Source organism: Oscarella lobularis, chromosome 20 (assembly GCF_947507565.1).
Source record: "Oscarella lobularis chromosome 20, ooOscLobu1.1, whole genome shotgun sequence".
Lineage (NCBI taxonomy): Eukaryota > Metazoa > Porifera > Homoscleromorpha > Homosclerophorida > Oscarellidae > Oscarella > Oscarella lobularis.
Window position 1 is genome coordinate 1,607,968 of NC_089194.1, and position 27,687 is coordinate 1,635,654.

At 41.0% G+C, this 27,687-nt stretch overlaps 5 protein-coding genes across 6 annotated transcripts; all 5 read left to right on the forward strand.

The window, feature by feature from the left end:
- The first annotated feature begins 6 nt into the window (after positions 1-6).
- On the forward strand, positions 7-2,709 carry LOC136199204 (basal body-orientation factor 1-like). Its single transcript, XM_065989360.1, has 15 exons — positions 7-103; positions 156-272; positions 405-462; positions 521-586; positions 634-995; positions 1,050-1,194; positions 1,241-1,309; positions 1,359-1,471; positions 1,519-1,609; positions 1,660-1,727; positions 1,776-1,871; positions 1,931-1,987; positions 2,243-2,356; positions 2,411-2,482; positions 2,534-2,709. Exons 1-15 carry the CDS (start codon positions 48-50, stop codon positions 2,673-2,675), a joined length of 1,626 nt encoding a protein of 541 aa, XP_065845432.1. The 5' UTR covers positions 7-47; the 3' UTR covers positions 2,676-2,709.
- An 83-nt stretch (positions 2,710-2,792) lies between these two features.
- LOC136199202 (tyrosine-protein kinase Mer-like) lies at positions 2,793-6,560 on the forward strand. The gene is made up of 16 exons (XM_065989358.1): positions 2,793-2,865; positions 2,917-2,983; positions 3,040-3,336; positions 3,487-3,768; positions 3,822-4,121; positions 4,180-4,458; positions 4,508-4,792; positions 4,846-4,960; positions 5,016-5,053; positions 5,113-5,202; positions 5,267-5,347; positions 5,401-5,627; positions 5,675-5,790; positions 5,841-6,000; positions 6,055-6,191; positions 6,245-6,560. The coding sequence occupies exons 1-16, from the start codon at positions 2,857-2,859 to the stop codon at positions 6,450-6,452; spliced, it is 2,691 nt and encodes an 896-aa protein (XP_065845430.1). The 5' UTR covers positions 2,793-2,856; the 3' UTR covers positions 6,453-6,560.
- A 38-nt stretch (positions 6,561-6,598) lies between these two features.
- Positions 6,599-10,684, forward strand: LOC136199201 (fibroblast growth factor receptor 3-like). Its single transcript, XM_065989357.1, has 16 exons — positions 6,599-6,735; positions 6,790-6,859; positions 7,090-7,395; positions 7,451-7,747; positions 7,798-8,082; positions 8,129-8,422; positions 8,483-8,767; positions 8,832-8,979; positions 9,027-9,064; positions 9,122-9,220; positions 9,274-9,354; positions 9,410-9,642; positions 9,698-9,816; positions 9,875-10,034; positions 10,086-10,222; positions 10,283-10,684. The coding sequence occupies exons 1-16, from the start codon at positions 6,622-6,624 to the stop codon at positions 10,581-10,583; spliced, it is 2,967 nt and encodes a 988-aa protein (XP_065845429.1). The 5' UTR covers positions 6,599-6,621; the 3' UTR covers positions 10,584-10,684.
- On the forward strand, positions 10,658-13,936 carry LOC136199203 (hypoxia-inducible factor 1-alpha-like). Its single transcript, XM_065989359.1, has 9 exons — positions 10,658-10,830; positions 11,242-11,494; positions 11,551-11,640; positions 11,695-11,874; positions 12,263-12,441; positions 12,492-12,598; positions 12,656-12,803; positions 13,187-13,730; positions 13,788-13,936. Exons 1-9 carry the CDS (start codon positions 10,658-10,660, stop codon positions 13,863-13,865), a joined length of 1,752 nt encoding a protein of 583 aa, XP_065845431.1. The 3' UTR covers positions 13,866-13,936.
- A 225-nt stretch (positions 13,937-14,161) lies between these two features.
- LOC136198837 (1-phosphatidylinositol 4,5-bisphosphate phosphodiesterase beta-1-like) lies at positions 14,162-27,572 on the forward strand. 2 transcript variants are annotated; one of them, XM_065988883.1, is made up of 37 exons: positions 14,162-14,322; positions 14,380-14,454; positions 14,509-14,577; positions 14,626-14,837; positions 14,886-14,939; positions 14,993-15,077; positions 15,128-15,225; positions 15,280-15,337; positions 15,397-15,505; positions 15,566-15,712; positions 23,705-23,768; positions 23,814-23,901; positions 23,949-24,028; positions 24,084-24,168; positions 24,225-24,312; positions 24,364-24,441; positions 24,490-24,590; positions 24,645-24,744; positions 24,798-24,882; positions 24,939-25,011; positions 25,065-25,116; positions 25,188-25,342; positions 25,396-25,560; positions 25,611-25,710; positions 25,756-25,860; positions 25,919-26,016; positions 26,074-26,095; positions 26,142-26,368; positions 26,426-26,491; positions 26,537-26,607; positions 26,655-26,691; positions 26,742-26,840; positions 26,894-26,970; positions 27,023-27,130; positions 27,179-27,236; positions 27,285-27,371; positions 27,425-27,572. In XM_065988883.1, the coding sequence occupies exons 1-37, from the start codon at positions 14,230-14,232 to the stop codon at positions 27,467-27,469; spliced, it is 3,414 nt and encodes a 1,137-aa protein (XP_065844955.1). In that variant the 5' UTR covers positions 14,162-14,229; the 3' UTR covers positions 27,470-27,572. The 2 variants fall into 2 exon arrangements, with proteins under 2 accessions (XP_065844955.1, XP_065844956.1); XM_065988884.1 differs by having other exon boundaries at positions 24,493-24,590.
- The last annotated feature ends 115 nt before the right edge of the window (positions 27,573-27,687 follow it).

The window sequence follows — 27,687 nt, forward strand, 5'->3', positions numbered from 1 at the left end:
CGCGTGTCTCCTAGTAACGTGACGACAAAACAACAGAGTACACGACAATGCCGGCTAAAAAGGGAAAAGGAAAGAAGAAAGGCGGCGGAAAGAAGAAGAAAGGGTATACCATAGCCTTGTCCCGGTATCTATTGGCGCGAGAAGTTGGATCGCAGGAAGAAGGAAAAGACACCGAAGTCGGAAAAGGAAATCCAGTACAAAGAGGCGCTGACAAACGCTAAAATATGGGAAGCACGTTTAGAAGCAACAGAGAAATCGCGCCAAGAATACAAGTAAGAGCCGAAATAGACACAAATCGGCGGCCACGCGGCTCCCTTAGAAGTTTACCGTAAGCCCTTAGGAGTTACGTAGCACCTTAGCTTAGGGCTTAGGGCTTTGACCGCTACGAAAAAATCGTTTTTTAGAGAAAATCTCCGAAAGCTAGTTGGTGAGAACGATGATTTGAAGCAGAAAATGGGCCAGGTACACAGTATAGAGGTTTCACTGGCCCTAGTCTCTTTTTTGATATTTTTTCGTTCAGAATGAGAAGGACACGGTTGAAGTTCTTGCGTTTATGAAGCGAGAAGAAACCGCCAAAGAGGATAAAGTATTAAAAAATTTATTTTTATTAATTAAATAATTGATTTCTTGTAGGTCAGTCAGCTTCAGTTGCAACTCAAGGACTTGAGACGCGACGCGAGACTCGAAAAAGAACGACTTGGACTTGATTTCAGCGCTCAATTTGAAGCCCTAGAGCTCACATTGCATCAAAAAGAGGAAGAAGTTCAACTTATGCAAGTGGAATTGAAACAAGTGAAGGAATTTCGTCGAAAACGAGCTCAAATGCAACAGGAAATGGACGACATTCGATTGAGCATGGAGTCTATGGAGAGAGAACACAAGGAGACGTTGATTCAAATGGAGGAAAGATTTTTTCAGGAGAAAGCAAGATTGCAACAAGAGGCGAGTCGAAAGGTGGAAGATTTGGCTTCTAGAGCTCACGAAGAAGCGGTGAAGTAAGGCTTTTAATTACAATTAATTATATAATAAAAAGTCTTTTAATTTTTTAGAAATTTAGATGCAACGACAAAGGCTATTTATAAGGAGAACGTTCAGCTGAACGAAGCGCTAAAAGTTCATTTAATGGAGACGGAAAATCAAGGGAAACTCATAGAACGTTTGAGTGAGGAAAACGCGAGACTCCAAGAAGACAAGGTACACAAATCTACGTCAGAATTAAGTTTTTTTAAATTTGCTTTAGAATTTGGATCAACTACTTGTACAGGAAAAAGTTTCAGAAGCAAAGAAGCATAAGACGATTATAAAACGAGTGAGAATATGAATGACGGCATATAAGCTAATAGGATATGCGCTTGTAGCTGCAAAGCAAGGTCGAGAATTTAGAAAAATCTCTCACCCAAGCAGTGAGAGAGTTTGAATACGAACGCGACGTCCTTCGCCAGAGAACGGACTCGGAATTACGCAGTACAAGGTGAGTATTCGCTAAAGCTAGAGGGCTGTTTTTAATTGTTTTATAAGGGAGGAACTTGCGAGGTTGAAGCGGCAAATGGAGCTCAAGGACAAGGAGATGAATCACGTTAAACTTCTCGCTAAGCAACTACTAGAACAGGTAGGAAATAAATCAAAGAAATTGCGAGTCTAACGTATATTTGTTTTTAGAGATCGGACGTTGAAAATTTCTTTCTCGAAGCTTTGGCCCACGTCAAAAAAGAGATAATTCATCACAGGTTCGGTGCACCCCAATTTCCTTTGATTTTTCAAATGTATTTATTCAGAAATCAGTATAAACGCGATGCTCATCTGGCCTACCAGAGAAATTTGGCTGCAGCTCAACGAGGCGAAGGAGAATTCCCTCGTGTACGAACATTCAGGTTGGGAGATGCTCTGCTAAGAGATTCCATATGAAAACTGAGTTGGAATTTTGCTGCAGGCTCATGGAAACGTCAACGAATAGCGTGTACAAAGATATTGAAAAAGCGGAAGGATGGTAAGCTTTGTCTATTAGACTGAAGGGGCCTCCTGTTCACGTTGGGCTTCTGTAATCTTAAGGGGCCCCTGTCTGTTAAGTTTACGTTAACTAAAGGGGCTTTCTGTCTGAGGAAGTTTCTAATAGACAGAGGTTCCTTCAGTCTACGTGAACAGACAGGGGGCCCCCTTCTCGCGTAGAGACTCTGCATGTCTATTATTTTAGAGCTCTAAAATAATTCAATTGATTTTATAACGGTATCGAAATATTATGTAGGGATTTTACGTCTGGGAAAGTCGACGTTAGCGAGCTGACTTGGGAGCAGAAAGAGAGCGTGCTCCGATTTCTTTTCGCGAAGATGAATACGGCGGCGAAAAAGCCGACAGTTCGGTACAAGAGCACACAGAAGCAAACTTTCAAAACAAAAGTCAAATCTCTATATAGAAGAAAGCCTTTTGACCGCAGCCTTGTCCCCTTGGAAGCTTCAGATCAGCAAGCCGCGTCTTCAGCGCTGAGGTAAAACTAAAGAATGTGATCATATAATAGGATGAATTGTTTATAACTCAGAGCGTCTCCTGAGCCTGATGGGACGACGTTTGTCACACAGCAGGATGCAGAAGAGAACAGAGGACCGTCTAGTAGTGATAAGTATAGGACAGGATGGAAAGCAGCAACCGCAACAACAGAAGTAGAATACAGTGCATCGTAAATATTTAGGCAATAAAAATCTTATTAATTAATGACTCCACGAGAGAGAAGCTGCACAAGCTGCGGCTATTTATAACGCTAATTTCGTTAGTCAGGAATGCCTGCGTATGTACGTATAGGAAAGGCTTGCGTAATTTGGACGGTGCGCTGGGAGGAAAGCCGTGGAAGGAGAGCGCTTCACAATGCTTAGAGTCAGTCACTACCCTACGTATCAGACGCCAATCACATGATCTTGTCGACAGGTGTATCTAATACTGGTGCTAACGGCTCTTCCGAACGTCGTGTCGTCGGATTCGACGTTGCTATGTGGTATGACGTCTTTTGCGATGTCGGAATGACGCGCGAAGAGTCTCTTCGGAATCTAGGAGGCGACGTTCTCCTGGGGAACACCGAGAACCATACGGTGTATCAACTCCTCCACGAATCTCTCATCATACGACCGCCCAGTACTGCCAAGGGCTCCGCCTTTTGGTCGTACATCCTGCCGAAGAATCGTTCGATCGACGTGGGGCCGGCGGATCCCTATTTTTCGACCGGAGGCAGCGACGAGCTCATCCTTCACAACGTCACGAGACTCATCAACGGGACGAGAATACGACACGATCTGTTCACCGCCTTGGGGGGTTTTGAACCGCCGCAATTCGTGGATCTTATCATTGGAAGTAAGAGAAAGTCGTATCGAGTAGTTTCGTTCAGTGTAAAGCGACTAGGGGCTGACTATTAGTAGAGGAGCAAACTTCTTCCGGTACTTTGGGGGTCCGGTCATTTTAGAAAGCGCTTCGACGTCCCCACGCCTAATCGTTTCGCTTTAGAGTTGCCCCACTTCCTCTCGTCTTCCTCGAACGTCGTCTACGTCGTCGAAAACTCGAAAACGCCCGTCGTCGTTCGCTTCGCCGTCGACGGCGTTCCGGCGCCGGCCGTCGAACTGCGACGCGGCGACGAAACGACGGCGACGAACGACGGCGTACATTTCGTCGTCAATACGTCTTCTCTTCTCTTGAACAACCTCAATTCGTCTCACACGGGAATTTACCATCTAGTTGGAGTGAACTGTCTTGGAGAGAGTCGCATCGCCATTGAAATCAGAGTCAAAGGTTAATTAAATATTTTTTTAGAAGCGCTAGGCTGCGATTATTTTTTTGGGTAGTTCCCGCGAGGATTATGTCTTCCGTTACTGACGTCAGTGCTCGCTGTGGGGATAGAGTCCAATTGCAGTGTAGCGCTTTGGGTTACCCCGCACCTAATGTGACTTGGCACTACTATCCTACGAGAGATCACGTTTCTTCGTCCGTGGGAGAGCTGAATAGAAGCACTCATCTCGTTTACGTGCAATTGAGTCTGACGTTCGATAAAGTGACGCTGAGTGACGGCGAGTCGACTTACGTCTGTGTAGCGAGTAATGGAATCGGTGGCAACGTCACGGAGGAATTTCGTCTAAATATTTCGTGTGAGTACGAATATTTTTATTGATTTTATTTCGAGGCGAAGTTGGTCTTGCGTTGTAGGCTCACCGAGTGAGTGTTATCTACGTGTTTACGAAATAACGAACGTTTCTATGAAAGCGGATATTGAGAGCCCTAGATTCAATGGGGGTTCGCCCATAGAGGAATACAATGTGACAGTGTTAGATGACAATGACAACAGGATAGTCCACACGAACGTAACCAATGAGATGTCCGTGAAAATAACTTCGCTCACTCCCCACAAGAACTACAAGCTCCTGTGCCGAGCAAGAAATAAAATTGGATACGGAAGCCCTGGGATCGTCACGAATATGACTCAAGGTAAAATAATTTAACAATTAGTTAATAAGGAATCGATACGCGGTTTTAGATAAACCCGGTCCTGTAGTCATTACGCCTGTTAAAGCCGAATGCACTTCAGCAAACATAGACTTTCGTCTATTAGGAGACGGTGGTAGTCCGCTAGAAGAGTACATAATTGAGAGATCTGGTAGTGGTGCTCAGACTACGCTGCCTTCCTCCAAGTCGAAGGACAGTTACGTTTTTAGTCAACTAGAGGAAGACACTCTTTACACGGTCACTGTTAGAGCGAAAAATAAGTACGGTTTGGGCGAAGTTTCCAATCATGTTGAATTCACTACGGTTGATTGTGGACGTGAGTGTTTATTATCAGTGTATTTGGTTGTGAAGGAAATGCTGTTTTTATAGAGTCAGGTCTTCTGACTATTATCCTTTCGGTTGTGGCTAGTGTTGCTGCTTTAGCAGTTCTCGCAATTGCGCTGATAGTGACCGGAAAAGTGAGAAAAAAGAGACAGGTGTACAGGTAAGAAGCGTCGAGAAAACGAGCGAATTTTTAATCGATTATAATCAACCGATAGGAAAAGATCCATGGAATTGAAGAATCGCAGCGTTTTAGGTAAGACAAAGAACCTAAAAGGAGGGGCGCTTTCAGATAAACATCGCGTGAACATCCAGTGAAAAAGTGGAAACGTCAAATCAGTTCATCGGGAGCGGATTTCGTTGTTGACCGAAGCCGATTGACATTGAATCAACCAATAGGAGAGGGTACAGCGAAAAAACACTATTTATTGTTTCTAGTTGAAAATTCATACACTGTATTTATTTTCAGGTGCTTTTGGTAGCGTGTTTAAAGGAACGGTGACCGGAATTAAAGAGCGTGGAGCGAGCGTCGCCGTAAAAGCGTGCAAAGGTGCGCAACACCCGCACTAGGAAATATATCAATCATCGTTTCTTTTAAAACAGTTCTTAGTGGCAGTCAAGAAGTAGAGGAACTTCTAAGCGAGTGCAGCATGATGCTCGCCTTTCACCATCCCAACGTTCTTCACCTCATCGGCGTCTGTCTCAACTACGATCCGGAAAACTACGGTCCTCTTATCATCGTACCCTTTATGCATCACGGCGACGTGAAGCAGTATCTCACTCGACGCCGTTTGGAGGCGGGCGACTACGCTGATCTGAAACTGACGCCGGTAAGAGAAAAAATTGCCTTGGGGGAGTTAAGCGAATTTTTTTGTAGATTGAAGGGATTACTTTGCCGTTTTTGATACGATTTGGTCTACAAATTGCGTCGGGAATGGAGTACTTAGTTGGGAAGAAAGTCGTGCATCGCGACTTGGCGGCGAGAAATTGCATGTAAGTGGCTCCTTTAGGCATTCATTACATTACGTTATCTTTATCTCCAGGCTCAATGAACGACTCATTGTTAAAGTGGCTGATTTTGGGCTCTCTCGAAGTCTCAGCGATTCTGACTATTACACGCTTCAGTCGAGCAAGAAATTGCCCGTGAAATGGCTCGCACCTGAGTGCATGTCAGATCGAAAATTCACCCACGCATCAGACGTGGTAAAGCATGAAATAATTAATTAATTAATACCTATTCGTAATCGATTGTCCTAGTGGGCTTACGGAGTCGCGCTGTGGGAGATATTTGGTCTCGGCGTCGAACCCTATCCAGGTGTTCAAAATTACGAAATACCAAAGCTACTTCGAATGGGAGTCCGACTGGATCGGCCAAGAGATTGCCCTGATGTTATGTAAGCCCTGGATGCCCTAAATATTCATCTGATCTTATATGTATATATAAAAGATACACTCTGATGAAAAGCTGTTGGCAGCGAGATGCACATAGTCGACCGTCGTTTTCTCATTTGCACTCGCGATTGGAAGAGGTTGCTATGGGCCTAGTGGGCTATCACGACTTTACAGCGGAGGCGGAGGAAGAAGAAGACAGCAACAGCAGCTACGACAATGCCAGCACTTATGAAATCGGTGGCAGATCAGAAACGATCCTATGATGAATTATTTAAATTAATTAGATGTATCACGAAGTAGATTCCCCTTTCTGTGGCTAGTCTACGTGCAATTTTTCCTATGAGAAAAAATTCCAGTACACGTGTCACTTCCCTTGCGGATGTTTGTTACGTTACATGCAGTGCGCGTCCTGTCACGTGTTCAGCGTTGGGGATGGAGTGCGTGGAGTGCGTAGGGGAGAAGCGGAGCTCGCATTCGCTCTGCCGTGGAAATGCAGAGCCGCTTTGTCGGACAAGAACAGGCGACATCTCGTGGATGCCTGTGAAGGCGAGCATCGTCGCTTGGTTCACACGATTTTTCCTGTTCTATTGTTTTGCTTAGCGTCTATTCGTCGTTTTATTCGTCGTTTTGTCTTGTCAGACAGCAACCTCCGAGGCATCGATCACTTGCGGTAAGATTTTATTATCGACAAGGGCGGTGGTGTACTTCCAACAATACTGCGTGTCGTGCGTGTGTGCCCTTTACCCCCCGCATATTTGCCCTTCTAGGGCTTTTCGCGGTTTTCCGTAAACTAAGTTACGGCATAGGTATCCAGGAAGGAAGTGAGCCCCCCTCCCACGAGACGGTCACTTTTTAAGAAACACAAAGCGCGCGTCACCTTATCAAGTTCCGTTACTTTAGAAAACGACGTCACAGTCGGAACGAAACAGCTGACTGTTTATCAAGAAGAAGGCAAAGGGATAACGTTCCATCCGGATCCAAAAGTAGCACACAACGCTCTCTATTGGATGTATCGCGAAAATGGAAGTGTCATCGATCGTGCTGTTCCGGGAACTTTTTCTCCGTCCGAATTCTCTAATTTGGAGGGAATTGGTGAATTGAACTTGATATTATCCGCTATGAATCGCACCATGGACGGGTCTGTCATCAACGTCGTCGACGAGAATGACAAATTCGCAAAATTCAATGTGACTCTTCGTCTTGGACGTACGCACGCACGTGACTCGTACCCTTGTTCAATTTGAAATTCGAATATCTTTAGATGTTCCTAAAATTATAATGAAGGAAATGACTCTCGACGTTGGCAAGACGATGACGAGTTTTGTCCTTAAAATTAAAGCCAATCCTCCTCCTCCTCCTTCATCAAGCAACGAGAATTCGTTTCGTGTGTTTAGAGGAAATGGTACGTCCGGGACGCTCGTCAATCGCGCGAAATTTCGTTTCAACGAGACCCATCTAACCGTCGGCGGTCTCTCGCTCTCGGAATCCGGCTATTATACCCTTCAAGTGAGCAACTGCTTCGGAAACGGCAGCACGAGTGTAAGAATCCGAGTTAAAGGTACAATTAGTTTAATTAAAATCGTGAACCGAAACATTTTGCTGTTTTAGATCCGGCAGTCATGATCAAACCTTCTAAATCGATTCAGTTCATTCAAGTCAAATGCGAGAAGAGTCTCGTGCTTTCTTGCTCCGCAAAGGGCTACCCCAAGCCAGAAATTCAATGGTCCAATACGCAATTGGTGCCTCGGGTTTCACAGATTGAAGACGACGGTCTGCGCATTACCGTTCAATCGAACTTGACCGTTATAAAAATTCAAAGGAGTGGCGATCTCCTAAACTACACGTGCGGTGTCGGTAACAAAACGAGTCGGAGTTTTCTTCTAAACGTCACCTGTAAGATCATTAGAGTTTGAGCTACTGTACTTTCAGTGAATCGTAGGTTCACCCGATAAGTGTGGGCTCGATATCCAAAGCGTTTCGAATAATTCAATTCAGGCCAAAATTCTCCCTCCGCCAATTGACGGCGGAAGTCCTATATCCTACTACGCGGTGACTATCGCGATGAGCAACTCGAATGCGTCCACTAGCACGCTGCAGGAATATAATAGAACGAACGACGATACAGCAATTGTTTTTAAGAATCTTGTCGCTGGAACTTCATACAATTTATCGTGCGCCGCCTACAATAGTCTCGGTAGAGGCCCTGTAAATTATACGGTTATCGATACCAAAGGTAAGAAAGGAGCCGTTCGCTCTCATGCAGCGAGATCTAACTTGTATTGAAATATTATAGATGTTCCAAAGCAGGCGTCTATTCAAACGGAAACGACGTTACTCTGCAGCAAAAAAGCGACACTTTCGTACGAAGTCGACGAAACAGCTGATCGCTACGAGATCGCCTATGGCCCCTCTTTGGAGTTCAGCAACTCCAAAGTGTCTATGACGACTAACGTCACTATAACTATAGACGAACTTGAGGCGAACACAAAATATAGCTGGAAAGTCAGAGCGGGAAATGAATACGGTTGGGGGGAGTATTCGAAGAACCGCACATTTACAACCCATTGCTCGACACTGGGTATAGAAATGAGACTATATTGTATGTATTCCATCATCCGCGTTGTTTTTCTGTATACTACTAGCTCCAGGACCGGTGGGAGGTTCGACGAATTCGGCCGACAGTCAAAATGTTATTATAGCGGTCTCCGTTTCTTCTGGAGTAGCAGTGATTGGTCTCGTCATTGTCATGATAACTTGTTTCGCTCGGAGAAAGCGTCAAGCGCGAGAGATGTTAGATAAATTACTTTGCATGCAATCAATTTACGACATTTCTTTAGGCAAATATCTATTCGCGTGAAAAAAAGACAAGTTGTCGGTAAATTCCAGATTTCATTAATTAATTAAGATCGCTTGATATTAGTGAATTTTTCAGCTAACAAATGGAGGAGAGAAATGGTGAGTCAATCCGGCATAGGAATGAACTTCGTCATCGACGCAAAACAAATCCAATTAGGTCAACTCATAGGCGAGGGTCAGCAGCTTCAAAAAAAACAACGTAGATAGTATGTAGTATATTTTCTATAGGAGCGTTTGGATGCGTTTTCGAAGGCACGGCATTGGGAATCAGATCCCAACCGGTCAAAGTCGCAATCAAAGCAGGAAGAGGTCCGAGTCTTTAATTAATTAATTAATTAATCAAACGAATTTAATTTTGTCTTAGCTTCTTCCAGTGAAGCCGAGAACGATTTGAACGATCTCCTGTGCGAGTGCAGTCTCATGAAAACGTTTCATCATCCCAACGTTCTTCATTTGCTCGGCGTCTGTCTCAACTACGATCCGGAAAACTTTGGTCCTCTCATCGTCGTACCGTTCATGGATCACGGCGACGTGAAGCAGTACGTGACGCGACGTCGTCTCGAATCGGGCGACTATTCGGACATGAAGAATACTCCGGTTATATAAGTGACGAACAACTTGCATATGGGAAAATATTTTTTGTCTTTTCTAGGTTCCTGAAGTCTTATCATTGTCGTTTTTGCTGCGCGTGTGTCTTCAGATTGCAGCGGGAATGTCGTATCTGACGACGAAGAATGTGATACATAGGGATCTAGCCGCTCGAAATTGCATGTGAGTGCTGTATATAGTTAGAAAATCGTCAAAATTTCGAGATTTTTTGCACGTGCAGGCTGAACAAGAAACTCGTTGTCAAGGTAGCCGATTTCGGGCTATCTCGAAGCGTCAATCCTTCGTCCTACTACAGAGTCAAGTCGTCGAAGAAGTTGCCTATAAAATGGCTTGCACCTGAATGCCTGACAGATCGCAAATTCACCCACCAATCGGATGTGGTATACCGTAGTTGACTTGCAGTAGAATTCTCTCTCGACGTATATTCTTAGTGGGCATTTGGTATTACCGCGTGGGAGGTTTTTACCTTGGGTATTGATCCCTATCCTGGAGTGCAGAATCACGAGGTATTAGGGCTCGTACAACGAGGACTTCGCTTGGAGAAACCGAAAAATGCTCCAGACGCGATGTACATATACGGAAAATATTGGGCGTAGGGAGTAATAAATTAGTTCATTTTTATATTCAGATATGAAATTTTAAAGACGTGCTGGAATCTCGATCCTCACAAGCGTCCCAAATTCGATGAGTTGTATCGACGAATGGAGGCCGTCGCCGCGGAACTGATTGGCTATCAGGAATTTGAAAACGAAGATGAAAAAATTGCCGGCGACGAAAGTCCTGAAGAGTACTTCGGCTCCGACGACAGCATGTCCGGTGACGATGACGTCTCATCCGAGTCGAAACTTGAAGAAGTCTTCTCAAGTTTTCGGAGCGCAGACTCGCGATATTCAAAGACTCCACTTGCGCTGAGCGAGTCAATGGTGTAGATAGAAACGCTTGATTTTTTTTCCGTGTTTGTTTTCTGTTTGTCAATGACGTAGTACAGTAGTAGCGATCCCTGATGTATGACGTAGACGGAAGAAACGCATGCGTCATTGCGTCACTCGCAGAGTGGCTCTCCTCTTCTGCTTCGGCGATGTCGTTTCAGAAGGTTCCGCGTCTTTCGACGCCGCCCCAGGCGTTCGGCGCAACGAGGAAAACGACAGATAGGCAGTCGAACGTTCAAGAATCGAGGCAAGTGGGCGCAAATCGCGACGCGACGCAACGCGACGCGTCAACGCGTCAATAGTAACCCTTTCTCCACGCGAAAGTCTACGATTTAGGCAGCGTTTTCAGCCTCAGTACCGTAGTACAAGCGAGAGACACTAAAAGACATTATAGTGCCACGACATCGATGCCGTAACCATGACCACATCCTGAATGGGGAGAGAGAGACCCAGTGTAGCTGAGACAAAGAGACAGGGGTACTTTTGATACACCTGACCTAACAAATGCCCATGTGCCATCACATATACATACATATCTAAAAGTAGAACAAACTGGAATTATCCGGACAGATGATTGAAAACCATAAGACCCTCTCCCACTAGTGAAAGCATTTTATGACGTCATATATACTCCTTCCCCTTACGGTGGTGATTCTAGGCGCACGAAATCGCGTATGAAAGCGCAGGAGAAGCGCGAACGCTACGCTACGGTGATGAAAGAGCTCACCGATCTCCTTCCCTTCGAAGAGAGTCTCAAAGCGTCGTTCGACAAGACGACCGTTTTGCGTCTCGCCGTCAGTTATTTGAAGGCGAAAGATCATTTCGGGGGCGGAAACGGGTCGAAATCCAAACGCGCTTCGACGTCACGTCGAGTCGTGAAAAAATCGGATTTAGAATCACTCATTATGCCGGTTGGTATGGGGAACAGCGGATTTCATTTTTTAATTAATTGTAATTTTTTATTAAGGCTGTAGACGGATTTCTCTGCGTGACGACTATGGAAGGCGTTGTGACGTACGTGTCTCAGAACGTGAATAATTATCTGGGACTTTATCAGGTAAGAGCCCTTTGCAAATCAGTTTTCTCCTGCCTAGAGTCTCTTCTTTCTAAGCATGATATGATTGGAAGGAGTATTCTCGACTATGTTCACAAGGAGGACTTGGGAGAAGTCAAGGAAACGCTTCTCATGAACGGGATCGCTGATCCGGAGTCGAAATACTCGTTCTTCTGCCGGATTAAGTGCACGGTCAACAAGATGCCGTGTGGCGTGTCAAAGAGCCCTGGATACAAGGTACGAAATCCGTAAACAACTTTCACTCGTTCTGGAGCTGTGAAAGTTGAACTTTGTACTGCAATTTGCAATGAGCCTACATATTTATGAGTGATCCCTATGGCCACAGGTGTACTTGTGATCCCACCAGTGAGTAATTTTCTGTATAAAATTACTCATGGACCCTGTGAGAAATTTTTTGTGGGATTATTTCTGGTAACATTACTCATGAACCCTGTGAGTAATTTTTTATGGGATTATTTCTATTAAAATTACTCATGGACCCTGTGAGAAATTTTCTATGATAACAGAGAAATTGCGCGTTTTTTTTTTGTTTGGCAGTTTTCTGTCTCTTCTTCACGTCTTTGTCGTCCTCTTTGAGTATTTATTTTGTATTGCACTCTATTAGGTGATTCATTGCTCGGGTCGAGTCGTCTTGAGTCGCGGCCGCTCTCAACGTCCCTCCTTCGTCTCGATGATGTGCCCAGCGACGCCGACGACAATCGTCGAAGTGCGAATGAAACCCGGCGTATTTACTACGTACAACACAATGCATTTGCAATTCATGAAAGTTCACATGAACGACACGTAAGGGAGGGGAAAAGAAAAAAAGATTAATTATATATGTAATTGCGCAGCGTGAGATCTCTCTTCGGCTACATGCCCAATGATCTCGTCGGTCGCTCCATGTTCGAATTTCACCACGTTGGAGATCTACCCATGTGTCAGAAATGTCACACGGAACGTAGGACGACGCCTAGAGCTCCTTATCTTAACCTTAACAGGCACCTTTTTCTCTTAGTGCTTGCTAAGGGCGAAGGCGTCAGCGGCTACTATCGCTTCCTACGTCACGACGGCAGATGGGTTTGGATGCAGTCTCGCGCCGCAATAGTTTTCGACAGCAAAACGGCCAAAGCCAATTGCATTGTCATAACGAACTACGTCATCAGGTACGGTACCCTAAAAGAATCCTTGGGCGTATAGGAAAGGTAGAGGACCCCCAGCGCCAGTCAATTGCAAGTAGAGGACTCCCAGCGCTAGTCAACTGTAAACCCCAGCTATATAGACAAGTAGAGGGCTCTGAGCGCCAGTCAATTGGTAGAATTGACAAATATTGGACTTAATTTGTCTTGAGAGGTCAGTTTACGAGGAGGTAAATGCCAGTTTACTTAGAAATGCAAAGACCAGTTTACGAGGTAGAGGCCAGAAAGCCCAGCTGTATAGAAAAGTAACTTATCTGTAGAGGACCCCCCACTCAATTGGTACAGAAATATATAGAGAAGTAGAGGACTCTCAACCCCACTCAATTGTACTATTAAATTAAATCTCTAAGTGAGTCTGAAGCTCGTCGTCAGCTCACATTGGACGGAATCGATCCCGATAATCCGCCGTTTCCCGAATTCGCGCCGCCCGACGTTTCTTATCCCAAAGAGCCGCCGCTCGATTCACCGGCACCGTCAACGGCGGCGCCTTCGCTTGCCGCCAATAGCCCCGCGGCGTCGACGATCATGCCAATGAGCGACGAAAGCGTCGTCGTCGTTCGAAAATCGAGCGACTGTTCGGAGAATTCCGCGGATTTTCCGCCGCACACCGATTCGGGCGTCGAGAGTCGCGACGAGACGCCGGAGAAGGAGACGACGTCGTCGAATGAGATTCAGAAGCCAATGGAATCGCAGATGATGACGTTTTCGATGATGAAACCGCCGCAGTCGAACGTCGCTTCGGATTTCTTCGCCGCTAATCCCGCTCTACAGGCAATGATGATGGGGGGTGGCGGCGGCGGCGGCGGACAGCAGATGACGCAGTATGAGCACGAGAATATGCTCGAAGATCTTCAAGAGTTTATTGCAAACGAATTGGGACCTCTTGGAGCTCAGGTAAGAGGTTCTATTTATTAATTATATTAATCTCGTACATGTATGCATGTATATTAGAGGGTTGCTCCTTGGGCTGTTATTGACGATGATCCGACTGGAGCACCGTCATCTGTCTTCTCTTTTCAGCCTTCTTAGAGACCCCCCCCCCCCCCCCCCCCCCCCCACGTTTTCTTCTTTTTTGTGTGTGTCTAGAATTCTAGATTAAATTTTATATAGACTTTGAGATGAATATCATTCCGCTTTATGAGATTTTTTTCGTTAATTATCGACGAGTTAGCGTCCTCGCTGTGCTTGTGATTCTTTTGTTCTGTGTCGTTCTTGTTTATTTATTTGTTCATGGAGGTGTTCCTCAAGGCGTTCGTGCACGTCCTACACTCCCAGTTACTGTAGGAGATCACATGTGACATGTGGGAGAGAGTGTGGGAGAGTCTCTTCGTAGCGCACGCTCGTCTCGCGAGTAACTGATCAACATTCGACGATCGTTTCCTTTCCTTTCCTTATGGCCGGCGCCGGCTCACGAACCGTCAAACTTGCCGTCGTAAAGCCCACGTCACTTCTGCTAGAAGAGACGATCTTCAAACGCTGGGACGAAGTGAGTTCGCGCGAGAAAATCGCGAAAACGAGTCTTAGGAGCTTTCTCTCGCGCTAGGAAGTGGCGCCGCACGACTGCACGCTGCGCGTCGACGAAGCCGGACTCGTGCTACGCATTCTTCCAGCGGGAAAGGTAAATTCCACGCCAATAACCGCATCCGGGTCTCAAGCCTCCCGTTCGAAAAAGGAAAGCACCTATCTCGATTTATGTCACGTGAGCGACGTTCGCTTGGGCTCCCAAGCGAAGCATCCCAAAGTGAGAGAAGAAAAAATTCTCAAAAAAATGTCACTTAGCGCGCTTTAGGACGCGAAAATTCGCGACGCTTTGGGACAAGATGCCGACGTCGAATCCCGGATGATTTCCATCGCCTACGGCATCAACGTCGTCGACGTCAATTTTTGCAATCTCGTCGCGTCGTCGAGTGATTTGGCGGTCACGTGGTCGCGCGATTTATCGTTATTGACTCATAATCTCGTCGCCAATAACGGCAACGTGATTTCAATATTGAGAAAATCGTAAGCGTTGAATTGCTAATAATTAATTAATTGATCGATATTCTTTAGGTACGCCAAATTGTGTTTTATTGCCGATGCCAATGGAAGTATTACCAATAAAAGGTCCTACTCTGTGACGTCAATAAATAAATAAATAAATAGATTTCCTTTTATAGCTTGATGTCTTTCTTTTCTCCGCCGAGCAAGGATGATAAGGTGAGACTCAAAGTGGCTATGGAGGCGATGGGCTTGTTGCAAAAGGTTGGTAGCAATTTTAAGAATAGATACGTTCTTTGATTAGTTTTCTTCAGGAGGCTTTTTTTCTGAGTCAATTCCCGTTCGATAAATTCCTTCAACTCTACATGAAATACGTGGGAAAATTGGACAAAGAAAAACTCTTTTCTTCAATGTAAATAAATAATAATTAGATATACGATTTTTTGTCAATGAATTCATCATGTAGAAATGGAGGAAAGAAGCCTTTTATCACGCTCGCTCAACTGAAGACGTTTCTCAACAAAGTCTCATATAGAAGCACCGTGTGATTTAATTAATTAATTAATTAATTTTTATTTTTTAGACTCAAAGGGATTCTCGTCTCAACGAAATTCTTCATCCGCCAATGAACGACAAGCAAGTGAGCGATCTGATATCGCGCAACGAACCAGAGGAACAGATGGCAAAAAAAGGCAGATAAATAGACAAATAAATAAATAAATAAATATTGATAATTAATAATATTAATCTAGGTCATTTGACGTTGGTCGGCTTCGAACGTCTTCTTCTCAGCGAAGACAATCCCGTCGTGAATTTGGGAACGCTCGATATGACGCACGACATGGATCAGCCTTTGTCTCACTATTTCATCAATAGTTCTCATAATACCTATCTAACTGGTATGTACGGGAATTTGTTTATACTTAAAGGGGGTCTGGCCTTCTTTAGAAAGAGTCCTAGGCCTTCTCAAATTCCTTTATTAGATATTGCCTTCTTCAGAAAGAGTCTTAGGCCTTCTCGAATCCCTTGATGCCTCTGGGATCACTGATCCCTGTGATCACAATTTAAAAATTGTCCCAAGACAAATCTAAAAATTGGACCCCTCAATTTAATATTTAGGCCCTAAGAATTAAAGATTAGGCCCTCAATTTATTATTACAAGGGACTGGTCAACTGTTCTCTCCTGTAATAAATTACAGTTAAATTACAAGGGACTGGCCAACTGTTCTCACCTGTAATAAATTACAATAAAATTACAAGGGACTGACCAACTGTTCTCTCCTGTAATAAATTACAATAAAATTACAAGGGACTGACCAACTGTTCTCTCCTGTAATAAATTACAGTTAAGAATCAAAGATTAGGCCCTCAATTTAATATTTAGGCCCTGAGAATCAAAGATTACGCCATCAATTTAATATTTAGGCCCTAAGAATCGAAGATTAGGCTCTCAATTTAAAATTTAGTCCCTAAGAATCAAAAATTAGGCCCTCAATTTCATATTTATGCCTTTAGAATCGATGATTAGGCCCTCAATTTAATATTTCTGCCTTCAGAATCAAAGATTAGGCCCTCAATTTAATATTTTGGCCCTAAGAATCAAAGATTAGGCCCTCAATTTAATATTTAGGCCCTAAGAATCGAAGATTAGGTCCTCAATTTAAAATTTAGGCCCTAAGAATCAAAGATTAGGCTCTCAATTTAAAATTTAGTCTCTAAGAATCAAAAATTAGGCCCTCAATTTCATATTTATGCCTTTAGAATCGATGATTAGGCCCTCAATTTAATATTTAGTCCTTTAGAATCAAAGATTAGGCCCTCAATTTAATATTTAGTCCCTAAGAATCAAAAATTACGCCCTCAATTTCATCTTTAGGCCTTTAGAATCGATGATTAGGCCCTCAATTTAATATTTAAGCCTTTAGAATCAAAGATTAGGCCCTCAATTTAAAATTTAGGCCCTAAGAATCGAAGATTAGGCCCTCAATTTCATATTTAGGCCCTAAGAATCAAATATTAGGCCCTCAATTTCATATTTAGGCCTTTAGAATCGATGATTAGGCCCTCAATTTAATATTTAGGTCCTAAGAATCGAAGATTAGGGCCTGAATTTAATATTTAGGCCCTGAGAATCAAGATTAGTCCCTCAATTTAATATTTAGGCCCTAAGAATCGAAGATTAGGCTCTCAATTTAAAATTTAGTCCCTAAGAATCAAAAATTAGGCCCTCAATTTCATATTTATGCCTTTAGAATCGATGATTAGGCCCTCAATTTAATATTTCTGCCTTCAGAATCAAAGATTAGGCCCTCAATTTAATATTTAGGCCCTAAGAATCGAAGATTAGGTCCTCAATTTAAAATTTAGGCCCTAAGAATCAAAGATTAGGCTCTCAATTTAAAATTTAGTCTCTAAGAATCAAAAATTAGGCCCTCAATTTCATATTTATGCCTTTAGAATCGATGATTAGGCCCTCAATTTAATATTTAGTCCTTTAGAATCAAAGATTAGGCCCTCAATTTAATATTTAGTCCCTAAGAATCAAAAATTACGCCCTCAATTTCATCTTTAGGCCTTTAGAATCGATGATTAGGCCCTCAATTTAATATTTAAGCCTTTAGAATCAAAGATTAGGCCCTCAATTTAAAATTTAGGCCCTAAGAATCGAAGATTAGGCCCTCAATTTCATATTTAGGCCCTAAGAATCAAAGATTAGGCCCTCAATTTCATATTTAGGCCTTTAGAATCGATGATTAGGCCCTCAATTTAATATTTAGGTCCTAAGAATCGAAGATTAGGGCCTGAATTTAATATTTAGGCCCTGAGAATCAAGATTAGTCCCTCAATTTAATATTTAGGCCCTAAGAATCGAAGATTAGGCTCTCAATTTAAAATTTAGTCCCTAAGAATCAAAAATTAGGCCCTCAATTTCATATTTATGCCTTTAGAATCGATGATTAGGCCCTCAATTTAATATTTCTGCCTTCAGAATCAAAGATTAGGCCCTCAATTTAATATTTTGGCCCTAAGAATCAAAGATTAGGCCCTCAATTTAATATTTAGGCCCTAAGAATCGAAGATTAGGTCCTCAATTTAAAATTTAGGCCCTAAGAATCAAAGATTAGGCTCTCAATTTAAAATTTAGTCTCTAAGAATCAAAAATTAGGCCCTCAATTTCATATTTATGCCTTTAGAATCGATGATTAGGCCCTCAATTTAATATTTAGTCCTTTAGAATCAAAGATTAGGCCCTCAATTTAATATTTAGTCCCTAAGAATAAAAAATTACGCCCTCAATTTCATCTTTAGGCCTTTAGAATCGATGATTAGGCCCTCAATTTAATATTTAAGCCTTTAGAATCAAAGATTAGGCCCTCAATTTAAAATTTAGGCCCTAAGAATCGAAGATTAGGCCCTCAATTTCATATTTAGGCCCTAAGAATCAAAGATTAGGCCCTCAATTTAATATTTAGTCCCTAAGAATAAAAAATTACGCCCTCAATTTCATCTTTAGGCCTTTAGAATCGATGATTAGGCCCTCAATTTAATATTTAAGCCTTTAGAATCAAAGATTAGGCCCTCAATTTAAAATTTAGGCCCTAAGAATCGAAGATTAGGCCCTCAATTTCATATTTAGGCCCTAAGAATCAAAGATTAGGCCCTCAATTTCATATTTAGGCCTTTAGAATCGATGATTAGGCCCTCAATTTAATATTTAGGTCCTAAGAATCGAAGATTAGGGCCTGAATTTAATATTTAGGCCCTGAGAATCAAGATTAGTCCCTCAATTTAATATTTAGACCCTAAGAATCGATGATTAGGCCCTCAATTTAATATTTAGGCCTTTACAATCAAAGATTAGGCCCTCAATTTAAAATTTAGGCCCTAAGAATCAAAGATTAGGCCCTCAATTTAATATTTAGGCCCGAAGAATCAATGATTAGGCCCTCAATTTAAAATTTATGCCCTAAGAATCAAAGATTAGGCTCTCAATTTCATATTTATGCCTTTAGAATCGATGATTAGGCCCTGAATTTAATATTTAGGCCTTTAGAATCAAAGATTAGGCCCTCAATTTAATATTTAGTCCCTAAGAATCAAAATTAGGCCCTCAATTTAATATTTAGGCCTTTAGAATCAAAGATTAGGCTCTCAATTTAATATTTAGTCCCTAAGAATCAAAATTAGGCCCTCAATTTTATATTTAGGTCTTTAGAATCGATGATTAGGCCCTCAATTTAATATTTAGGCCTTTAGAATCAAAGATTAGGCCCTCAATTTAATATTTTGGCCCTAAGAATCAAAGATTAGGCCCTCAATTTAATATTTAGGCCCTAAGAATCGAAGATTAGGTCCTCAATTTAAAATTTAGGCCTTAAGAATCAAAGATTAGGCTCTCAATTTAAAATTTAGTCTCTAAGAATCAAAAATTAGGCCCTCAATTTCATATTTAGGCCCTAAGAATCGATGATTAGGCCCTCAATTTAATATTTAGGCCTTTAGAATCAAAGATTAGGCCCTGAATTTAAAATTTAGGCCCTAAGAATCAAAGATTAGGCCCTCAATTTAATATTTAGGCCCGAAGAATCAAAGATTAGGCCCTCAATTTGAAATTTATGCCCTAAGAATCAAAGATTAGGCTCTCAATTTCATATTTATGCCTTTAGAATCGATGATTAGGCCCTGAATTTAATATTTAGGCCTTTAGAATCAAAGATTAGGCCCTCAATTTAATATTTAGTCCCTAAGAATCAAAATTAGGCTCTCAATTTAATATTTAGGCCTTTAGAATCAAAGATTAGGCCCTCAATTTAATATTTTGGCCCTAAGAATCAAAGATTAGGCCCTCAATTTAATATTTAGGTCCTAAGAATCGAAGATTAGGTCCTCAATTTAAAATTTAGGCCCTAAGAATCAAAGATTAGGCCCTCAATTTAATATTTTGGCCCTAAGAATCAAAGATTAGGCCCTCAATTTAATATTTAGGCCCTAAGAATCGAAGATTAGGTCCTCAATTTAAAATTTAGTCTCTAAGAATCAAAAATTAGGCCCTCAATTTCATATTTATGCCTTTAGAATCGATGATTAAGCCCTCAATTTAATATTTAGTGCTTTAGAATCAAAGATTAGGCCCTCAATTTAATATTTAGTCCCTAAGAATCAAAAATTACGCCCTCAATTTCATCTTTAGGCCTTTAGAATCGATGATTAGGTCCTCAATTTAATATTTAAGCCTTTAGAATCAAAGATTAGGCCCTCAATTTAAAATTTAGGCCCTAAGAATCGAAGATTAGGCCCTCAATTTCATATTTAGGCCCTAAGAATCAAAGATTAGGCCCTCAATTTCATATTTAGGCCTTTAGAATCGATGATTAGGCCCTCAATTTAATATTTAGGCCTTTAGAATCAAAGATTAGGCCCTCAATTTAAAATTTAGTCGCTAAGAATCGAAGATTAGTCCCTCAATTTGATATTTAGGCCCTAGTAATCGAAGATTAGGCCCTCAATTTAAAATTTTGTGCTCTTAGAATCAAAGATTAGGCTCTCAATTTAAAATTTAGTCCATAAGAATCAAAAATTAGTCATATTTAGGCCTTTTGAATCGATGATTAGGCCCTCAATTATTTAATATTTAGGCCCTAAGAATCGAAGATTAGGCCTTCAATTTAATATTTAGGCCCTGAGAATCGATGATTATGCCCTCAATTTAATATTTAGGCCTTTGGAATCAAAGATTAGGCCCTCAATTTAAAATTTAGGCCCTAAGAATCGATGATTAGGCCCTCAATTTAATATTTAGGCCCTAAGAATCAAAGATTAGGTCCTCAATTTAATATTTAGGCTCTAAGAATCAAAGATTAGGCCCTCAATTTAATATTTAGGCCCTAAGAATCGAAGATTAGGGCCTCAATTTAATATTTATGCCCTGAGAATCAAGATTAGTCCTTCAATTTAATATTTAGGCCCCAGGAATCGATGATTAGGCCCTCCATTTAATATTTAGGCCTTTAGAATCAAAGATTAGGCCCTCAATTTAAAATTTAGTCCCTAAGAATCAAAAATTAGGCACTCAATTTAATATTTAGGCCCTAAGAATCAAAGATTAGGCCCTCAATTTCATATTTAGGCCTTAAATTACAAGGGACTGGCCAACTATTCTCACCTGTAATAAATTAGTTAAATTACAAGGGACTGGCCAACTGTTCTCTCCTGTAATAAATTACAATAAAATTACAAGGGACTGGCCAACTCTTCTCTACTGTAATAAATTACAATAAAATTACAAGGGACTGGCCAACTCTTCTCTACTGTAATAAATTACAATAAATTTACAAGGGACTGGCCAACTGTTCTCTCCTGTAATAAATTACAGTTAAATTACAAGGGACTGGCAAACTCTTCTCTCCTGTAATAAATTACAGTGAAATTACAAGGAACTGACCAACTGTTCTCTCTTGTAATAAATTACAGTGAAATTACAAGGGACTGGCCAACTGTTCTCACCTGTAATAAATTACAGTTAAATTACAAGGGACTGGCCAACTGTTCTCACCTGTAATAAATTACAATAAAATTACAAGGGACTGACCAACTGTTCTCTCCTGTAATAAATTACAGTTAAGAATCAAAGATTAGGCCCTCAATTTAATATTTAGGCCCTGAGAATCAAAGATTACGCCATCAATTTAATATTTAGGCCCTAAGAATCGAAGATTAGGCTCTCAATTTAAAATTTAGTCCCTAAGAATCAAAAATTAGGCCCTCAATTTCATATTTATGCCTTTAGAATCGATGATTAGGCCCTCAATTTAATATTTCTGCCTTCAGAATCAAAGATTAGGCCCTCAATTTAAAATTTAGGCCCTAAGAATCGAAGATTAGGCCTTCCATTTAATATTTAGGCCCTAAGAATCAAAGATTAGGCTCTCAATTTAATATTTAGGCCCTAAGAATCGAAGATTAGGCCCTCAATTTAAAATTTAGGCCCTAAGAATCGAAGATTATTTCCTCCATTTAATATTTAGGCCCTAAGAATCGAAGATTAGGCCCTCAATTTAATATTTAGGCCTTTAAAATCAAAGATTAGGTCCTCAATTTAATATTTAAGCCCTAAGAATCGAAGATTAGGGCCTTAATTTAATATTTAGGCCCTGAGAATCAAGATTAGTCCCTCAATTTAATATTTAGGCCCTAAGAATCGATGATTAGGCCCTCAATTTAATATTTAGGCCCTAAGAATCAAAGATTAGGTCCTCAATTTAATATTTAGGCTCTAAGAATCAAAGATTAGGCCCTCAATTTAATATTTAGGCCCTAAGAATCGAAGATTAGGGCCTCAATTTAATATTTATGCCCTGAGAATCAAGATTAGTCCTTCAATTTAATATTTAGGCCCTAAGAATCGATGATTAGGCCCTCCATTTAATATTTAGGCCTTTAGAATCAAAGATTAGGCCCTCAATTTAAAATTTAGTCCCTAAGAATCAAAAATTAGGCACTCAATTTAATATTTAGGCCCTAAGAATCAAAGATTAGGCCCTCAATTTAATATTTAGGCCTTAAATTACAAGGGACTGGCCAACTATTCTCACCTGTAATAAATTAGTTAAATTACAAGGGACTGGCCAACTGTTCTCTCCTGTAATAAATTACAATAAAATTACAAGGGACTGGCCAACTCTTCTCTACTGTAATAAATTACAATAAAATTACAAGGGACTGGCCAACTCTTCTCTACTGTAATAAATTACAATAAAATTACAAGGGACTGGCCAACTGTTCTCTCCTGTAATAAATTACAGTTAAATTACAAGGGACTGGCAAACTCTTCTCTCCTGTAATAAATTACAGTGAAATTACAAGGAACTGACCAACTGTTCTCTCTTGTAATAAATTACAGTGAAATTACAAGGGACTGGCCAACTGTTCTCACCTGTAATAAATTACAGTTAAATTACAAGGGACTGGCCAACTGTTCTCACCTGTAATAAATTACAATAAAATTACAAGGGACTGACCAACTGTTCTCTCCTGTAATAAATTACAGTTAAGAATCAAAGATTAGGCCCTCAATTTAATATTTAGGCCCTGAGAATCAAAGATTACGCCATCAATTTAATATTTAGGCCCTAAGAATCGAAGATTAGGCTCTCAATTTAAAATTTAGTCCCTAAGAATCAAAAATTAGGCCCTCAATTTCATATTTAGGCCCTGAGAATCAAAGATTACGCCATCAATTTAATATTTAGGCCCTAAGAATCGAAGATTAGGCTCTCAATTTAATATTTAGGTCCTAAGAATCGATGATTAGGCCCTCAATTTAATATTTAGGCCTTTAGAATCAAAGATTACTCCCTCAATTTAAAATTTAGTCCCTAAGAATCAAAAATTAGGCCCTCAATTTAAAATTTAGGCCTTAAGAATCAAAGATTAGGCCCTCAATTTAATATTTAGGCCCTAAGAATCGAAGATTAGGCCCTCAATTTAAAATTTGGTCTCTAAGAATCAAAAATTAGGCACTCAATTTAATATTTAGGCCCTAAGAATCAAGGATTAGGCCCTCAGTTTCATATTTAGGCCTTTAGAATCAAAGATTAGGCCCTCAATTGAATATTTAGGCCTTTGAAATCAAAGATGAGGCCCTCAATTTAATATTTAGTCCCTAACAATCAAAAATTAGGCCCTCAATTTCATATTTAGGTCCTAAGAATTAAAGATGACGGCTTCAATTTAATATTAAGGAGGGCTCTTTTTTACGCGGGACTTTGCTTTCTAGTGTTTCTAAGTACCGTAGCTTGTGTGGCGTAGCTTAGATAGGATCTCATATGGTATTGAAGGGTTTTGAACGCCATATGGTATATCTGAAATATGTTTTTTTATTTTTTTATAAGGGCATCAGCTGACTGGGAAATCTTCTGTTGAAATGTATAGGCAAGCTTTGCTGACTGGATGCCGGTAAGTGAGATAATTAATTTTTTTATTTTTAATTGAATTTTTTAGTTGTGTTGAACTTGATTGTTGGGATGGCAACGACGACGAGCCAATCATCACTCACGGTCACACGATGTGCACGGACATTTCGTTCAAAGTAAAATTAATTTTAATTGATTAAATAATTTTCATATCAATATTTAGGAAGTGATTTTCGCTATAAATGATTGCGCTTTTAAAACGTCCGAATTTCCCGTGATTCTCTCCTTCGAAAATCACTGCAGGCAATAGTCCAAAAATGAATTCATTAACCAATTAAATAGTATTGATTTTTAATAGCGCCTCTCAGCAATTGAAAATGACTCAGTATTGCCAGGAAATATTCAAGGAGAAGCTCCTTCGATTGCCGATCGAAGGATTCCCTGTAAAATCAATTGCACACGATGTGCACGTGACTAATTCATTTTTTATTTATTAAAGCTTGATCCGGGCGTTCCGTTGCCAAGTCCGAATCTACTTCGAGGCAAAATATTGATTAAGAACAAGAAGAAAGCGCAACTGGCAAAATGCAATGAGGGAATAAAAATTAAATATTTGTAGTCATTTAGTTCTTTTATAGCTGATAGTATCGATCCCTCGAAGGTAATTGATAGCTCAAAGGACGAGAAACCGGAAGAAGAAGCAGCAGAAGAGAAAAGTGCATTAGCTAATAATAATAATTGAAAATCAATAATAAAAAATCCAGAAGACGACACGGAAGAAAAAGACGGAGAACAGGCCGAAGTTTCTCATGAACCCCACGCCAAATTGACGTCAGAAAAATCGGCAGACGTCATCCGATCTCAAGTAAGCGCACATCATTAGCTAAACACAATTCAAATTCTCAATAAAAAATCAAAGGTTTATACGTGGGAGGGGCAAAGCGAAACGCAAACGGCGTTATCCGATCTCGTAAATTATATAACGCCCATACGATTCAAGGGTTTTGAAGAGGCAGAACGTTAGTCACTCATACCAAGTGGTAATCAATGTAGAGGAGGGTCCCCCTTATAGGGAAAAATCGCGCCTATGAAATGTCTTCGTTAAATGAAGCGGCAGCAGCCGATCACTTGAAGAGATCGCCCGTGGAATTTGCTCTGTGAGAGCGGGCGAATTCGATAGATAATTATTCTTAATTAGTTATTGATTTTTAAGGTATAATCGGAGGCAGATTAGTCGAATTTATCCCAAGGGAATTCGTTACGATTCGAGCAATTATATGCCGCAGGTTCAAAATTTCATTTTTAATTTGATCACGTATCTATGTTTGATTTTTTTCAGGTGTTCTGGAATGCCGGCTGTCAAATGGTCTCGCTCAATTTTCAGACATGCGGTCAGACAGAAGAAAAGAATATTAATTAATATCGATTACGTATGTATGTACATTTTTTCTTTTTCTTGCAGATCTTCCCTTTCAGCTGCATCTCGGCAAATTCGAGCAGAACAATCAATGTGGCTACATTCTCAAGCCTCTATGCATGCGACGCGGCGACAAGGACTTTGATCCCTTCGTCGAATCGCCCATGGAAAACATCGTCGCCGCCTCTCTTCAAGTCAAAGTATATTTGCAAATAGATACTTATTTATTTTTCGAGTTTTTTCTCTCTCTGAGGTTGTATCCGGGACGATGCTCTGCGATCGCAAGTGCGGCGTCTACGTCGAACTTGATATGTACGGGTTGCCAACGGATACGGTGAGACGTAGATTCAAGACGAAAATCGTCCCTGGCAACGCGGTGAATCCCGTATGGGACGAAGAGCCGTTTAATTTCAAAAAGGTTTGAGTTTTTCTTGTACGTAGCGCGCTAGTGTTGTTATGGAAACTTAGATTGTGCTTCCCGAATTGGCTATGATTCGATTTGGTGTCTATGACGATGGAAATCGTTGTCTGGGGCAACGGGTTCTACCCATGACGTCACTGATGTCAGGTAGAGATTAAATAATAAATATTCAGATTTTTATTTTCTCTAAAGGATATCGTCACATTCCACTTCGAAACGAATTCAATCAGCCACTCGATTTCGCGTCGATTTTCGTGCATTTCGAAGTGACTGATTACGTGCCCAAAGCCTATAGTGGTACATTGAGACGTAGAACGTCGATTAACACTTATTTATTCACGTGCTACGTCGTAAGATTTTCTCGACGCTCTGGAGAATCCCATTGCGTATCAATCGGCTCAAGAAAAACGCGGGAAAATACTAGAAGAGCTTCTGGACGACGCCGACGACGAAGTAAGTCCCAAACCCTATTTACGAATAAGAGCCTTTGAGATTGAGATAACGTTTTAGATGAAACAGAGTGCAGGGGAAGGTAAAATAAATATTTGAAATAATTAAATATGGATTAGATGGATTAGATGGGCCGAGGGAATCGTCTCCGCCTCCCGTGGCGACGGCTTCCGTTCCTGAGGACGAGGCGACGGGGATCCGAAGCAAGGAGACGTCTCCACAGGGAGAGGATATCACCACTGGACCAGATGCTTATACTATATTGAGAAAGTCGGTGACGAGTCATGAGAGCCGTAAGGAGGAGGCGATTGGCGAATGGGACGCGGAACCCATGGCAAAGATCAAGACAATGAAGGCAGAAAATTAAATAATTATAATTTGTATTTGTGATTTATTTTTTGCGCGTTCCTAGGACTTTAAGAAATTGTTCAAGAAGAATTTGAAGGATTTTGAATCTCTGAAGAAGAAGCACGTCAAGGTATAGAATTTTCTTTCTATATTTCTCTTCATTTTTGTGTACCAGGCCATTGCTACTGTGAAAAGATCTCACGACAAGGAGTTGCTCAAGTGGAGAGCGACTCACAAGGCAGCCAAGTAACATATTAATATAATTGAATCATAAAGAGATATTTTCTTTTTAGTTCGAACGGTTCTGACGCTGAAAAAGTGGAGGAAGAGGTACGTAGATTATTCTCTTGTAAATTACGTATATATTGATCTTTTTTCAGTTGACAAAACTCACTGATAAACACGGTGAAATATTGCACGAAGTCGAAGAGTCCCAAGCGAAAGATGAGTTGGAATTGAGAAAGAAACAGCTGGACTTGGTTCAGAAGAAAAACGTTGCCTCATTAGATACTCAATTGCTTTTGTTTTTTAGGAGTTTCGACTACTTGGACGACTCATGGCGACGTCGCAGGCGTCCCAGCTGAAGAGACTCGACAGCAAACACCAAAAGTACCACAAAATCATAATTCAAATGCGTATTTAATCGGTTCTTTTTCTATAGGATTAGTTTGACGTTGGAGAAGAGTTTGAAGAAGGAGATGCTCGATCAAGTGAAGGAGTTCAAGGAAAGCGAGCAGAAGAATGTCGCAGACAAAGGAGAATTGGACAGGTATTAATTCGGAATTGAATTTTTATATTTATTGATTTTATTTTTTAGGAAATTGCGTGAGCAGCGAAAGAAGCTCGCCAGCCAGATAGGTCAAAAGCTTCAGGATGTAAGCGTTTAGTTTCCTTTCTGTTGTCACGTGATGTTCTTTTCATAGGCGCTCGAGACTCAGGCCAATGAGAAAGAGCGACTCGTCCAAGGCCACGAATCGATGAAATCCGCTCTCAAAGAAGAAGAAGAAGAGGTAAAATTAATCAATGAATTTAATTAATTAATTTTATTTAATTATTTATTTAGGCTATAAGGGAGCTTGCTGATTTGTATGGGGAAGGCGAAGTGTGATTGGGTAGGGACGCGAAGACTCCGGTTCTAAAATTTCGTAAGCTTTTCACTTGTATTTTGCGCGTCGAGTCACTTTAGAGTGAATAAATAAGTGTTCATGCCACGTGACTTTTTCAGGTCTTTGACTGAGTAGTATCGTCTTTGAGGTTCCTTATCTCAATCTAAAATTAAAGTCTGCTCAATTGGAGTAAAGCAGATTTCAGGTACACTCAGGGTAC